General features: G+C 39.5%; 1 protein-coding gene across 7 annotated transcripts in view; it reads left to right on the top strand.

Annotated features, from left to right (window-relative positions):
* The window catches only part of PPP3CA (protein phosphatase 3 catalytic subunit alpha), a 207,406-nt gene that overhangs the window by 83,967 nt on the left and 106,541 nt on the right, over nucleotides 1-16,898 (top strand). For 6 of the 7 annotated variants that reach the window (XM_064510519.1, XM_064510524.1, XM_064510521.1 and 3 more), the window contains one exon: nucleotides 3,531-3,731. The exons of the other annotated variant lie outside the window; for it this stretch is intronic. In XM_064510519.1, the coding sequence (XP_064366589.1) occupies nucleotides 3,531-3,731 (201 nt within the window). The remainder of the gene's footprint in view (nucleotides 1-3,530; nucleotides 3,732-16,898) is intronic. 7 annotated transcript variants of the gene reach the window in all.

The raw sequence follows: 16,898 nt of genomic DNA, 5'->3' as shown, positions 1-16,898 counted from the left end.
GCACAAGAGAAAAACAGTAGGTGGTTAAAGCGCTAGAGTGTTTTCTTGTGGTTTTGGATCTCAGGAGGATGCTACTGACAGGATAAGGTAAAGGGTTAAAATCTTTCACTGCTTTTTGTTGTGGTCTGTTTGTCTTTTATTACCAAAAAATGATCATAGTATTTCACATCGTGAGTGGTTTTCTTTTTTAATGCCAAGACAAAGAAAAAAATTGTTTACCTCTAAAAGGTTTTAAACAGTTGTAAATTGAGGTAGAGACCAGTTTTTAGGTTTTACAGAGAGCGGATAGCGTGTGATGTTCTTGTATAGTGTTCTTGTATTCGTGGCATTTGTCACTAAACTTCTTGAAAATGTTTTAAGTATTTACATGCCAATTATATCACCTCTCCCTTTCTTTCCGTCCCAGGCTATATTCCAAGGTGCGCCCCTATGACCTTTGTTTACTACAGATTCCCACTTCTTTTTACAAAAAATGTCCACAGAGTCTGCTCCTGGGGAGAGGGGAGAGGTGCTAACAGCTTCAGCCAACTCTTCCTCCCTCCTGCTGCTGCCTCTTGAGCTGTTCTCCTTTCCCTTCCGGCAAAGCCGGCATCCGGAGGTGCGGGCCCCAACGCTATGTGCTTTTCCTTGTCGTGCATGTTGTGTGTGGAGTTGCTGTCGCTAGGCTCTCAGTTTTATTTTTGATAAAAACAAAACCCCTGGAAAGAAGTAATTATTTGTTGCAAGTGCTAATAGCATAGGTTTTAGAGGAAAAAAAAAGGGGGGGGCAGAAAAAGAAAGCAGGTGTGGAGAAGATGAAAGATGCCTGTGTATTCAGATGGAGATGTTGCCATATAAAGCAATGGGGAAATTAAATGTTCATTATATTTATAACAGGATTTTGATTGATTCTGGCATTTGTTGGTGATTCTAGTAATGAACTATGTTTAAAGGACTTCTACATGACCACTTCTTCTGTTGCTCTTCTGTGAAAGCTTTGTGTATGTGTATATACAAAATTAATATTCTCATAATGGAAGATGCAATTTGTGCTCTATTCAACTGCTCATGTTTTTGCTAATTAATCATTAATCATCTGCTATTGGAACAGTATCTTTTTTCTTTAATTAGCTACTGGTACATGTTTGTTAGAAATCTGCCTGCAGTGCTGCAGTGTGTGCTGTACTTTTCTGTTAACCACTAGGTAACATCTTACAGCTTTTTTGGTTTGTTTGCTCGCTTGCTTGCTCGTTTTTGCTCTCCGTCTTTATAAATGTGAAAACTCCCTTTCAGCACATGCTTGTATGTTGTTGTTACCTCAAGGTTAGCGATATGCTGCATAGTGGGTTTTGTTTTGTTTTGTTTTTTAATGTAATACTTAGGGGAAGAGTAAAGGCTGAAGGAATGCAAGCTAATGGTACATGCTTCTAATGGTACATGCTTCTTTCTGCCAAACTGATTGGAGACAAGTAGAACTTTCCCTCTTCTTCCTTCATGCAAGAAATCCAGGATCCTTAGGACTAGCCGGGCCTTTGGGGTTTTGTTTGGGGTTTTTTTTGTGTGTGTGCGCCCCGCCTCCCAGCCCTGGCAGAAGGAGGATAAAGGTTTGGGGAACTTCTCTAACTGATTTTTCTTTTCTGTGTGGTATAATGAATTGTTTATAGCTCATGTATGTAGTTGTCCTGCTTTTGAGGAAGTGAGGCCTGCTGTGGATATATTTGAAAGATTCATAATGCGAACAATGGTCTGATTTTTATGTGTCGTGGGGCAGGCTTAGCTGCAGCAGCTGTGAAAAGCAAAATCAGCTTTTGATTTTTAAGTCTAACTCTTCTTGTAGAAGTACCATTTAAAACAAACTAATGTAAAAACAATGTAGGAGTTCTTGCAGCTTGAATGGGAAACTCAGTACAGATCTGCAGAAGGACTCTCCAAAACTGTGGGGTTTTTTTGTTTTGTGTGTTTTTGGGGGACGGGATGGGACTGTTTGCTTTTTACTTTATTGTTTGTTATGGATGTCATTCCTCCAGAATAATCCTTCCGGAGGAAACCTATCCTGGTGGGATGCCAGGGACTTGATAAACTTTCTCCCTGTCCCTCTTTTGTTCCATTTTTAAATATGAAAGCCAGTTTAGTTTTCAGTGTATTCCATATTCCTTAATCCACACCAGACTGTTTTGATGAATGGACTGTTGAAGCTAGGACATCATAAAGGAAAAAAATTATACATGCACACAGCACACACAACGCATTTTCTGAAACAGTTTGTGTTTAAAACATGTGTGGAAAGTAGTGTAAAATGAAATTGCTTATCTGCTTGGCTACCTACTGGTAATGGAAGCAAAGAGTTCTTGGGCTGGGTTTTAGATCATGAGTGTGATTTATGGGTTGTTTTAAAGTACATGGACTGTTAAATGTAAAGAAAACGGAAAATAACAGGCATATTGATCTGCTGTACGAGGATTTAATTTCTCGCAAGGTAGCAGAGCTCCTGGTAAAACACTTACCAGGAGGCAGAGGCTTTGGCAGGGCCTGGGCTGGGTGGTGGATGTGGCCAGCAGGGATCAGCCTTGCAGCCTGCCCCTCTCCCGGGCCAGAGCTCATGTGTAATCTGACCCTGCTGCAGCTGTGGCAGGGATCAGTACAATTACCCTGCGGCTGGCAAGGCAGGCAGTGCCTAATGCCACTCCAACTGAACTGCGAGGGAAAAGGGGTTAAGCTGGGATAAGGCTGCAGCCTCAGCCTGGGAGCTGACAGCATCACCTCTGAGGCTTCTCGCTCCAGCTGGCTTCAGGAGATCCAAAGCCTGAGCATCTTAAGTTTGCTGCAAGCCTGAGACCCTGTGTGACGGCAATACATAGATCGCTAGTTACCGGCGTGTTGCTAGGGCAACCCTCTGATTTATTAATTTATTTTAAACCTCAGTCTGATGCATCCTCTACTGTGCTCTTGCTCAATGTGGTCTTTTTTGCACTCAGGCGTGCTTGGATGATGTTCAAATGTCTCTTGTGTAAATAACTGTGTTTTAACACAAAAAGACATCCTCTACCCCTCTTCAAGTCATTAGAGATGCCAATCTTGGAGTTTAGCATTTTAATTGGAATATTTCTGTGCCTGTCCATGCACAGAAATTAAATGTTGCACTTGTCCTGGGTGCATTTTATGGCCTTAATGGAGGGAACATTGTATTGAGATTTTGTAATGCTACTAGAGCAGTTTAAGCTCTATTCCCTTCTCTCCCTGATGCTGCCACATCCTTTTCACTGTTTGTTTGAGTGTTTCTACCTGTAAACATGGCCTAAATCTTCTTTTCAATTTTTTAAAAACATGAAATTGCAGTTCTCATTTGCATGAATAACTTAACCTGAGGAATGTGTGCTTTAATGGTATCTTTGATCTTCTTTGTGCAATATAAGCCACAAGTTTATAACAGTGTATAGAAAATCCATGCTAATACTATTTGGCAGCAGAGATGACTTTTGAAATGCGTCATTATCAGTAATAGAGATTTTATTGTAAAAAGTGATCAGATATTTTTGTTTTTCTCCACTCAGCTGTCCCATTTCCTCCAAGTCACCGGCTCACAGCTAAGGAAGTGTTTGATAATGATGGAAAGCCCCGTGTGGATATCTTAAAGGCACATCTTATGAAAGAAGGGAGGCTGGAAGAGAGTGTTGCTTTGAGAATAATAACAGAGGGAGCTTCAATTCTACGCCAGGAAAAAAATTTGCTGGACATAGATGCACCAGTCACAGGTTAGTATGGAGTTATGATGGTGGAGGTGATGGTTGCTGGTTTGGGACATTAAGTAATGCCATTAGTGTGTGTGGCTTCCTAAGGAGCTGAAAGGAAGCTTCACAATCTTTTGACCTCCTCAATACTTGATTCTTTCTTTGTCTGCTGCCACTAGGATAACGGAGGCCGCCAAGCAGCTTGTAAATTAGAGGAAAGGATCATTTCTGCTGGATGTTTTTGTTTCTAAGCTAGATAGCCATTTTAGTCTATAGTGGAAGAGTAGGAGAATTTTCTTAAACTTGAAAAAGTGTCTAGCTTCTTGTACTAGATATTAATTCCATAAGTTTATAGATGTCCTTTACCACAGTAGCACAATTCAGATGTACAGTCACAGTTTGGCTCTGCAGGAACAATGGCGTTACAGTAAACAGAAATTTTAATTGAATGTTAAGGAAAATAACAAGTAGAGCAAAAAAGAAAAAAAATTAGCAGAATCTCAGTTTGTGTTGCCTGGGGGATTAATGAATTGTGCTGGTTGCAGAACCCATTCTGTCCTTGACTATCAAACATTACCACCCACTCATTAATTCTCAGGAAATGCCTTATGCTTTGTACTTCCTTCTCTAATTGTCTCCTGCCTCACGCTGTATTCTGAACGTATGAATGCATTTGCTTGCTCTAATGTGACCCCCCCCCTCCTTTTTTGTTGCTGTTATCAAAGACGAATGTATTTTTGGCAAGAAGCCATCTGTAGCATAGGAAGTTAGTTGTGGGGCAAAAGATTGCTAATTCCAGACAGCCTAGATGATGAATCCTAACCATAAAGCTTGTTTTAAGACGACAAGTCCTCTTGTCACTTTTGTTTCTGGGAAGCCCTGACAAGAGTCAAGGAAATAGGTTCTTCTGTTCCAGAAGAAGGGTTACCAGTCTGTATGGTCAGTACTGGCAGCATTCACCAAAAACTATAAAGAAGTAGTGATGCTTCATTTTCAGGAAACCCTCTCCAAAACTTAAGAGCGTAGTGTCTGGACTAGAATGATTTAAAAGTTGTTAAAGCTTGTAATTCTTTAAGTAACATCCAAATAGGGGATTCTAGGCTGACCTGAGGAGGGAATGGGTATCCTTTTATGTAGTAATAGCTTGTCATGCTGCCTTATCATTGTGATGGAAAAGGTGTCAATCATGTTGCAGCTCATGGATGAATAAAGGAAATAGGATGAAAAGGTTCCTCTGAATAGACTGAGAATAGAATAGAATCCTACAGCCTTTTCCTTAAAAGGAGGAAAACAGACTCTTCAGGACATTAAATGGAAGAAGTTCTAGAGATGCAACATTGGGGTCCATAACTGAGAGAGAAAACATGCAGAAATTCTCCCTTCCTGTTTTTTATTTATTTATTTTTATCCAATGAGACATACAGATTGTCAGAGGACAGGCCTGCTCTGTCCCAGCTGCTTTCCATAAGTCCATCTTTGACATTTCCACCCCCCCCCCCCGCCTTTTCTTTTCTTAAATGCTTTTGAAGGTGCCTGAATTGTTCTGAATTGAGTTTTGGTGATTAATCTCCTGAGGTTTACCCCCACTGTAGATCACTGGTATAATTTAAGTCTTTGATTCTTTTTTCAGTGGAGCCTACATCTTGCTTTGTTCCTGCTTTTAGAATTATTCTCATGCAGTGATTGTGATATTGCAGTATTCTTCAGGGTGGCTGATAGTTATTCTCTTTTAAGCTAATGTAGGAAAGGTGGACTCCTAATGCTTGTTAGTGGGGTAGCTGAGAAGTGCTAATGTTCTGTGTGAAGAAACATGAAAGCTGGAGTCATGAAAGTGATCATCAAAAGAAGAAAAAAATGTGAAAGGAGGCTGGAAAAGCTTGTGAGGCGTGTTGTTGTGGGCCTTGCAATTTGCTCTATATTAGTAGTAGGCCGGCAGATGGCTGGATAAAGAGAGTATCAATTGTCTGATGATCTGGTGAAAGTGTAAGGAATACAGGCAGTCAAGAAATAACTGGAGTGGAGCAAATGCTTTTTCAAACATACAGAAGAACAAACAAATATACTGATACAATGGAGAGGAAAATAGGTTTTAAATAGGGCAAACAGACCTCTTGAAGAGTGACAGTCATTAATGATTAATATGGGATTGTTTGCAGCAGATGCATTCATCTTTCAGAAACATGTGCCTGTAGCTGGGTGATGAGAAGATGATCATCAAAGGGAAGAGAGAGAAGACCATAACTGTTAAAGTAAGAGCACTGTGGATTAGTCCAGGAACTCGTGGTATCTGTCATGTTCTTCATAAATGTTAGAGAACATGAAAAGCTTTTCTTAAAGCCTTGGGTAACAGGGACTGCTGAACAGACAACAGGGAAGTGGATGAGACTGGACACTTGACTCAGCTAAGAGTATATGTTGGAGGTGGAAAGCGTGGAGACAAGGAAATGGCCAAGAGTGAGTCGGAGGGTGATAGAGAGTGGCTGGGCAGGCAAAGCGGGAAAATAAGCAGAAGTTACCAGTATAGAGCTGTGTCTTGTGACTGGCAGCAGCAAGGTGCTGGCACAGGGTTGTAGGCCCATCCAAGTCCCTGGCTGGGGGAAGAAGCAAGCCAGGGGTGCTGGGCTTATGGGGTGCTTTCTGGCTGTCTGCAATGTTGTGGGAATACCCACACCAGCTCCACCCCCAAAGGAGCAGGCACATAGCTGGGGAATGGGATGCTGCTACCTTCCATGGGGGGATTCTGCCCTGACTTTTTCCTCTACACCCTCTTTTCTTAGAGGCCTGTGGTCTTTGTTTCAAGGACATGGGTTTAATGAGGTTGATTTACCATTAGGCTACAGCTGTTCAGCATTCAGATGAAAGATGTTGGTATGACAGCTTTAGGATTTCCTGACCTATTTTATGTACATAGCAGTATAATGACACATGGACAGATTGGCTCACTTTTAATTGTTTTTTTTAAAGGCTGAGGAAGTGTGGCTCTGAACCTCCCTGACTGCAATATTTACTGAAGTAACACTTCCAAGCACTGTCAGAAATGCCAGGATTAGGATTGCCAGGCTAACTTAATGTGGCCTTATTATATAGGCTCATTCTTAAACAGAATGAGTGTGGGCAAGTGACTTACACTATCCTTTGCATAATGGCTAGCAAGTTACCTGCTTGTTTTCATGGGGGCTTCACTTGCAGGTCTAAAATCTGCCAGGTACTGAACACTCTTAACTGCATGCCAAGCATGTGTCCCTTTGACCTTAATGCACAGATATTTTTTTTTTTTTGTGCATGGGTATGTGTTTATATACTTTCTTATATTATAGAATTATCTGTACAATTATAAGTTCTTTAGGTTCTGAATATGTTACGTCAGAAAAAACAAATTTAGGTGAAGCCTTTGACATGAATGTTGCCTTGCTTGGCTCCCAGTCTGTAAAATGGACATTTTGGTTCACGTGTGTTGGGAAGGCACTAATTCACGTCTCTTGGAACGATGAGATACTGTTATGCTGAGTGTTGCTGAAGGTATGCAAGCAAGCTGATCATGCTGTCTTCAGAGTAAGATTTCTAAAACTTTTGTAACTAAAGCATATTTCATACAGGTGAGCAGAACACAACTTGAATAGTTGCTCACTGCATGAGTGTGGTTCATTCTGTGTGGTGTTTGGAAAAGAGCAGAAAGTGACTATATAATTAAGGAACATATAGCATAATGCATATTTTAAAAAGTTGCACTTGAAACCTTAGTTCTGTCGCATCTTAAATGTGGAGCTCTCTTTTGCCAACACTTATGTTAACTTTAATGACTAGGTATGTGATTTATTGACATTAAATGGGCCACAGTTTACTGGCCCTTTTCAAAGCAACCAAAATTGCACTTTTGGAACATGCTGCATTAATGTTCTCCTACATCTACAGAAATCGCCACCAGCTGCAAAGGGTTAAATAGTTTTATTAATCTGGAAGGGATGGGATAAAATACAAGAGGCCAAAGGTCACATTACTGAAGTTGATTTCAACAACAAAGTAACTGATGACAACAGCCAATTCCAGCTTTGAAGCTGTATGTAATTTTGAATTTGGCCCTGTTTTGAGCGGAGTGGATTGTACTAGATGACCTTTCAACCTTAATTATTCTGTGATTCTAACTTACACCTTCTTAAACTACATACTCAACTACAGAGTAAGTGATATGTTTGAAACTGAAACTAAGTGCTGTGTTTGTCAAATATCTGTTGTTACCTGTCTTTACCTATACCTTTTGGACTATATTTCTTGAGGATAACATTAGTTGTAAAGAGGCTGAATGAAAATAACATGGTGTATCTTGCATATTTGATTGCACACGTGAATAAACTTGTAAGAGATGTGTTGGAGTTTTTAAGGTAAGTCCTTTTTTTTTCTGCTGATATCTATTTTAAAAATTATTAACGTGTGCTTTGTGTCTACCTGTAATGTGTGACGTCTCTCATTTTATGTACTCAGTGTACACTCACTTTAGTTAGCCTCTGCCCATCATTATTAAGAGTTTCCTCTAGTAAACCAAGAACACAGAAATCTAAGCCATATTCCTTTTTATAAAACTCTGCTTTTTTGCATATGGTATTTATGTGCAATGCATGGACATTACACAGGCAGCTGCACAGGACAGATGTTCTCAATTCTGCTTGCATGAGTACCATCGCCAGCAGTAGCAGTGACGAGGATTTCTGGCTTGGTGACAACAGGCAGGCCATGTGCAGGCACAGGGGTGGCATCTATCAGTCCCCCATTTAAGAAAACTGGAAATTAGGTAAAACAAATACATCTTCTTGATCTAAAACTTTGGATGCTTTCTGGAGAAAGCCTTAACTGAGTGCTGCCCTGTGTTCAAAGCTTTTTGGAATGCCACATGCCTGCAGCTTAGTATGTGAAGACAGGTGAGCACCAGATGAAGGCAGAATAAAAGCCTAATGTGACTGTGTAGAAAGTTTTATAAAAGGGAAATGATTGTCTCAGCCTCTGCAGGTCTGTTCCTTGGCCATATTGGTTTTCTCTGATAGACCTAGTATTGCTGCTCCTATGTTTACAGATGTTGTAGGTGCAAAGAAAACTGTTGCTTGCAGAGCCTTTCTCTCTGTTCTCTTCATGTTGCATAACTTAAGGTAGGGCACATGTGTATTTCCTGTAGGAATATAAGTACTGATCCTGTTCATGTTGAGGGGTGGTATACCTAGTTTCAGTTTAACTGTATTTTATTTTGGGAAGAAAAATGCATTGGCTTAGTTGAACATCACAGTGGTATGGATATATAACTTTAATACTTCCTTTGCTTGTAATGTTTGTATTGTAGAGAGGACACTGAGAGCTTGCAAATGGACTCTAAATTGATGGGGTAGGGAGTGGGAGGGGTGTCCTAGCCATAGGAGTGTAGCCTGGGTGGGGACAACTGTAGGCAACTCTGATGGCCTTCAGAAGCCTTTTGTGCATTATAGGCCCATAAAAAGACTGTAGAGGGAAAGCCCTTTCCTGCCAGTACGTGGTGATTCTCCACTGTTTTGTCTATTCTAGCCTTTAAGGTCTTTGAGGCTTCCAAATGCTTCCCGGGGAAATTATTCCATGGGATAAGAGGGCCTCTTGGGTCTGAATGTTTAATCATGTTCCACATACGTTTTTCCTTTACCCAGTTTCTTCCACATGGTAGCCTAAAATAATGTCAGTAGGCTGCCAGTGCTGCATGAGTTAAAACTTTGTAGGCATCAAGAAATTCTAGCTAAAGTGATCAATGCTAAGGCAAGGTAATAAAAGTGCTCGTGTTACAGTAAAAAAGCAGTAACATTTAAAATTACATCCAACTGTAGCACACACTTAAATGGTCTGATGCAATTGGAGAGCCAAACTAAATTTTTTTTTCTGGTTTTTACATTTGAAGCTGCTCAAGATAGAATTCCAGTGTGGAAAATAAACAAGACTGCTTGTTAGGGGCCTACAAGTAATGCAGATCTATCTGTATTAGCAGAGCATCAAGTTTTGTCTGAAATTAACATTTCAGTAAAAGCAATTTTAGTTAAAACTTCTCTATTTCACACTTCAGTAATTTAATTTATACTCTAAACCTAATGTACCATCATCACTGTTGAGGAGACTATTGAATTTCCAAGCTACTGTTAGAACTACAATGTTTAGTTTTGCGTATCAGAGAAAGCATTTACATGATCAAATTCCAAAACTTCATGGTGAGTAGTTCATGTCTGCTGGTTACAGTATGACACTATTTGTTCTGTATCTCAGCCACGTAGTGGTATCTTTCAGCTGTGAGATGCAGTAACAACAGTTTTAACTGTATTGCTAGTCACTGTCAGAACATGCTAATATTTTGTTCATTCGGGCCATAAAGTGACTGAGATTTCCATGTTCCTGGTATACCTGCATCATTATACTGGTATACATTCCCAGTGTGGACTGGTGAGACAACCAATTTTCAGCAATATTCAATTCAGCAAATTTCAGCAAATGCTTCCAGAAAAAATTGCCTGTAAATAATTCCTCTCCCTCATAGGAAAATTAGCTTTGGCTGCAGTGAGGTGAATGGTAGGTTGAAACTTCTACTTGTTTCTACCTTAAACATCAATTCTGGATCTTATGTGCATAAATCATATGACTTCAACACTACAGGTAATTACAAACTGTGGAAGAAGAGGAAAAGGAAAGTATCAATTGCACTTTCTGTTCTTGCATTCTTCTTGAAAGCAAACGGATAGTCCATTGCTTTCACGTGCCTGTGTAAAGCAGGTGTGTTCTCTGACTTAATGCATGGAATAGACTATATGAAAAAAATATTTGCTATCTCTTCTTATGGTGGGGGAGGTATACTCTTTTCTCAATGTATGCATGTCTACAACAATTTTGAGTGCAGTTTGCTGTTGTAATAATTCTTTGCCTTAACCTATTCAACAGTGATATGCTATTAAAATACAGAGAACCTGCACATTAAAGTACTGGTAAAAATAATTTATGATCTAAACATGCTGCCTAACAGCTGAAGTGAACTAGATTGGATCTTTTAATGGGATTGCTGATTGAAACTGCCACTGCTGCAGCTCCTTTGCATTCTTTATTGGGAACTCACAATATACCAAGTCACTTGTGGCTTAAAAACTGGGACTTCCAAAAGAGGGTGAGGATGTAAGGCTGCATGTACTGATTTTTTTGATCTATTCCTTCCCTAAATGCTTCTGTCGGTTCCAGACAGAGATTGAAACATGCCTGCCTGGATCCCTGGTAGAACAAAGTGATTGCATCTTGTAGCTTAATTGAGCTGCTTCAGACATTAGCATCTGATGTTTTGGCAGAGCTGATGTTTTCTAGTAGCAGCTGCTTAAATCCATCCTTATTGCCAAGACAGTGGATACTACAGCCTGTATTCTTTACAACTACCTCACTTGTTACTCCATATAAATAATCCATTTGTAGTTAATTTGTTTTGGTGCAAAAATCATATAGTCAAATAAGTTGAAGTGAAATGATTGAATCTCAGATTCCCTTCAGAAATGGAGCTTAATTTGATGCTGTGGAATGGAGGAGCAAATACGTATTACGCATCAATTCAGCACAGAAGCTGCATTGATTAAAAAATAATCACCCGCAAAAATACAAAAACAAATGCTTGCAATTCTATAAATTTTTTCAGGGCTTTGTTCTGACCATCTCACTTTTATCTTATTTAGTGTGTGAATACTTCTTCCGTATATAAATATTTATAGCACAATACAGCTTGTTAGCATTTCTTCTAGGGCTACTCCACAAAGACATGTGCTGTCATAGCAGTGGTATTTCTTTTAGCTTCTCAAAGATTTTTTTTGGAAAGAAATGAAACTTGTGAAGAAGGTTTTATCTTTGCTTTGTAATTATGTAATCAGGGGCACAACTTGAGTTAGAATTTGATAGTTCTAAATCCTTGACTCTTGGTTTCTTTTTCTAAAATAACTATGATGTTTGCACTGTATAATAATACTCTTAAGAACAAAGCACCTCTTTATTTCTAACCTTTTGTGTTCTCTTTGCTTTGCCTAATTATTTCTCCTTTTGATTCTGGCCTCAGGTTAATTTAACCCAATCTCAAGTTGTCACTTGTTTTGGGGAAGAGGTGTGGGAAGCCAGTGCTGCAATCACAGCCACCCACATTCCCCGCTCCTCCACTTTGGATGGAGCAGCTACTGACATGAGTAAGACCCAGAAAGGGGAAGAGGGGAATTCCAGCATATTGTCTCACTTTTTATTCCACCCCCCCCAGCAAAATAAAAATCTGATAGTTTTGCACAAATTCAAGTTCCCTTCATTTTTTTCTTCTGTGTGTGTAAGATAAGAGAGGATAAAGATTTTTGTGTATGGAGGGAAGGGGGATTCTATACTATTCATACCATACCTGCAGCAATTGTAGAGCAGCTATAGTATAGAAATCAAGCTGGGAACAGTTATGAAAGAGAAAAAAAGGAACTGGAGGAGTGTGAGGGGGTGGACTAATAGCAAGCCAGAGACAAACAGCGTTTTTTCGTTAGCTGATAATTGCCACTTGGAGACTGTATCCTGATGCGATAAACCACTGTGTTTATCTGATTTGGGAATTGCTGTACAGATGTGTGCTCTTACTGTTCAGGGTCCAGTTGCACTTTTGGAAATAACACCAGCTGCTTCTTGCCTTCCTCTGTGCCTTACAGGTGTGCGTCTAGCCTTCCGGCACGAAAGCCTTCCTGTGACACCCAGGCAAGTGCACAGGAGATGCCTAGCACAGTCTTTCCTAAGAGAGGTTACAGAAATTACCAGTCATAACTTAGAGCATGACTCAGGTAGCATTAGAAGTTGGGCATGAAGCTTGTCCAGGGAAAGATTGGTATTCTGGGATGGGTTCTTTTCCTACTTCTTCCTGCCTTTCACATACCTTTTCACTGGCGTTTTAATTATTCTAAGAAGTACTCGTAGAACTGAGGCAAATATTGTCTCTATACAATTTTCTGCATTTTATCTGGATAAGAATTTGTACAATGATTTTCAAGTGTACACGATAATTTCTGTGAAGAATTTTACCTTTCTAAATGGAAAATATACTATAGTTCAAAACATTTTAGTCAGATTTTAAAAATCTGATACTTTAGAATTGTCTTTGAGCTCTGTAAAAACCATGCTCTCTAAATATGTTCACTGATTGTAAAGATTCATTGTGCTGAGCAGGAGCGTATTTTCAGTTTCCAGTTAGTTTCAGAGAGTCTTGGTCAATGTGACTCCCAGGGGAGTGTGGGGATAGCGTGCATTATTTGTACTGGTAGGATGTCAAGCCACAAAATGTTGTCCTGACCCATAGGGTCATTATGTCCCTTTTTAGGGCTTCAAACCATTAAATGGGGACTGAGTTTCAAATTGGTCCATGGTGCTTTTTCCAGAGTGGCCGTGTTGGCCTCTGCTTCTCTTTTCCTTGGGACTGGGCATCTAAATCTAGTTGAAATGGTATTAATACCACTCAAGATGTTAATTACTTCCTGAGAAAGTATTTTTGAGAAGAGAGGAGGATCTTGCTTCTCATCCTCTGGAGAAGGTTTGGCAAGAATTAAAATTTGAAGAGGAATCTAAGTCCTATGCCTTCCTTTATTGCATGAATGATAATAATAATAATAATAATAAACACTTTGCATAAATGATCCATTGAGTTCAGCAGTGGTCTTGAAGCACTTTTTAAATTGAGTGTGGTTGCTTTCTGTGGGTTTTCTTGTTTTGTTTTGGATCCAGCTATGTCATCAGTATCTTTAAAACAGGCAACCCAAGGACACAAGGGAGTGGATTAAGCCCCAGTTCTACAGCCTGTGGCCAAGAATCAAAAGCAGTCTTTGCTCAGTGCAAGAGAAGTGCTGCAGAGAATCCTTTGGGCTCATTAGGTGCCTCAGCATCATTGCTTTCAGAAGGTGCTTTTGAAAGCTGCTGTGTTGAATATTTGACTCACTTTTATTCCCTTCTTCCTCCACGCCCCCCATCTACCTCTGCAAAAAAATTCTACCTCTACAAGTGGAAAATACCACAAGAGGATTGTTTTAATCAAAATAGATTGAAGTCGGAAATCAAAATGAACTGCTTATGAGGGTTTACTACAGGATTTTATCCAGCCAGACAAAAGATAACTGTTCCTGAATAATCAAGGAGATTAATTTGAGTGGACTGTGTCAGACTTACTATTTATTAATCTGTATTAATAAAGAAGACTTAATCATTTTAAATCTGTAAACTTAAAACAAAAACAAGCACGCTGCAGCTTATCTTTCCTGCGTGTTGTCTGCTGTGTTCAGTGCTCTCTCTCTATTCAGTCTGAGAACTGCCGAGTGGCAGCGTGGGTTGGAGGCATTGCTCGTGGTCACAGAAATCAATCCTGTGACTTCATCCTTCAGTGAAGTGGCAGTGCATGAGCACTTCATTTTCTTTCTGCTTGGCTTACTTTCTGTCACAGGCAATAGTCCTTATAAGAGACCAGAGTTGTCTGAAACAATAAATTATGAAGGCTAATGTTGCTGCTTTGTTCCACTTCATTTCCTTTGTGGTGTTTTTTTTTTTTTTTTTCTTTAATCAGACTGGAAGTAAAAGGGAGAAAGCTAGCCTCAGTGCAGGTACATAATTAAAAGTAAAGAGAAACAGTCTTAAGAGCTGTTGGTGAGATTAGTCAACATACTTAAAACTAGGTTATACTTTTTTCCCAAACAAGCTCAAAAACTGTGGTTGAAAAGTTAAAGCTCCTTTGAGGGAAAGCTCATCTTCAGATGAGAAAAAGCTAGAAAATGTATGTCTAAAATCTGCAATTAATTATTATACCAATGTCAGGTGATAGTCATTTAATCAAAATATAACTTGAAATGAGATTAGCATTGTAACCCAGTGCTGAAGTGAGATGGGCTTGCTCTTCAAAACCAATAAAATAATCATGATAGCGATTTGAGGGGGGGGGTTGTATGCGTTACACTTGTTATTTTAATGATTGATCGCAGCAGATTAAAAATAGGTTTGTAGTCTACTGGTACTGTTAGAATCACATGGCTTTTCTAGTAAGGTATCTGCTACTGGAAATAGATGTGCTAATTATAGTGTGAAAACTTTATTTTCAAACACACATAAAGGTTACTTATGGTCAAAAGTGCTGCTTAATTTAGAGGGCCAGAATCTTATGTAATTAGATCCTGTGTAGATGAGCAGTCCCTCTGTGGCAAGCAATGGCATTGCACCTAGTATGAGCTTCTTGATAGTAGAATCAGAAAATTGGCATTTTTAAAAAATTAATAAAATAGAATTTTCTTCCTAGTCAGAAAGCAATGCAAAAGAATGTCAAAGAAGGTAAGTTTTGTTTGACTCCGTGGACACGGTGTGTTTGGATTTTGTTGTAATATTAGAGAAGAGGTATTAAGGAGAAGTGCAGGGAGAGGTCACTCGCAAAGCAAGATGCAGAATATTTCTGTGGTTTCCTGGCTTCTTGGGAAGGGAGCAAGTGCGTTCTCAGGAGGCTGGCCATTTTAGCAATGCAAAAGCATCTTTCAGGTCATGGCTACCAATCTGGGGGTGCAAAAATGGCTTCCGCTTTTTGTGATACAGAGGCCACAGAAAACGAAGACTTTATCCAATGCACAACCTACTTCTGAAGCCATTAGCTGTTTAAAATGTAACTGGTTGAAGATGCCATCTGGTGGTGCGCCCCTGATAATGTCTGGTGTGTTGTCTTGCTGCTGCCATCAAGGCCATGAGGCTTTCCTGTGCAAGAGCATGGCAAACCACTGCGGGAAGACCAGAACGCAACAGTGTCCAGCTGTTGCTACAGTCATAGGCCTAAATATGTATGTATGTATATGTACACACGCAAACGTGTGTATATGCATGTGAGAAGAGAAGCATAAGTGCATAATGCGAATCAACCTTTTATTCAACGTCTGAATGTCTCTTTCTAAATAAGCATTTGGGAGAAATTGCAAGTTATCTCATTGGGGGAGGCAGTGAAAAAGGAACTGGATTTGTATTGGATTGAGGTGGAAATGAAATGAAATGATGAAAATCTGCTGCCTTTGCTTTGTGCAAATTTTTATAGCAGAAGGAAATGTTTCAATTGCATAAGCAGAAATTTGAAGTTTTGACGTTAATCAGATCTTGTTCCGTGTGTGTTCTAGAACTGTAAGTGCTGGATTTCTTTAATCTGTAAGAGTATCAGGAGTATGATATCAGCTTTCCTAGCTCTTATGTAAAGCTCTATGGAGAAGGTTTTCAGGTCTAATATTAATTGACTGGGTAAGGGTTAAAACTTTGTATCAATAACAGTTATTTTCTGTGCTATTGAAGCTAAATTACTCGCTTAAGCTAGTTTAAACAAACTCAAAGCATTAGTCTGCCAAAAGAAATCTATCTTCTCTCACATTTGCAGGTTCTTTTACTCTCATTTCATCAAACGCTATCTCCAGTCATCAGTGACTTATTCTCCAAAATAGAGCTTTTGTTCAGCATGGGATTTCTTTCTGTAATAAAGATAATGCTGTTGTTTTTATATTCTTTCCGCATAAGCCCTTTCCTTAAAATCATAGTGAAATTTAGGTTGGCAGGTACCTTTTAAAAGTCACCCGGTCCAGTCCCCTGCTCAAAGCAGGGCCAGCTTCAAAGTTAGATCAGGGCTAAATTCTGTTACTTCTTTGCTCATCTTCCAACTTGCACACGTTCTTTCTTCCCTCTTAACACCATTTTTCTGAACAGACATCCTACTGTTTCAACAGTGTAATGAGGGAAGGAGATTAACTCTTTGCAGAAGCAATCATATTCTTCAAGCATCAGGACTATTCCCCTTAATAGCTGCCCCTATTTTATCAATTATCCACATTGTTTTGCTCCAAGAACCCCAGTGACTCACTCTGAGCTCAGACCTTCTCACGCTAAGCCTATGAAACGATTCTTTGACTCTTCATAGAAGGACCATGTGCAGTTCCTTTTCCTGTGTGTTTTTTTTCTTACTCATTTTTTTCCCCCTTGTGACTTTATTTTTGAAAAATCTAGCCTTGGTAGAGTGATTCTCTAAGCACTGGGTTGTTCTTCACCCAAGACCAAATTCTTTCACATGTCCTTCCTGTGGCAGGCAGTATTGACAATGGAGCCGTTGTTAATAGCTATTACTCTGCAGCGTTTGACTGAAGATTTTTCACTGTTAAGCTTAGAGGA

This window comes from Dromaius novaehollandiae, chromosome 4 (assembly GCF_036370855.1).
Source record: "Dromaius novaehollandiae isolate bDroNov1 chromosome 4, bDroNov1.hap1, whole genome shotgun sequence".
NCBI classification, from domain to species: domain Eukaryota; kingdom Metazoa; phylum Chordata; class Aves; order Casuariiformes; family Dromaiidae; genus Dromaius; species Dromaius novaehollandiae.
The sequence above is the reverse complement of the archived record's forward strand: the minus strand, read 5'-3'. Positions and strand labels throughout refer to the sequence as shown.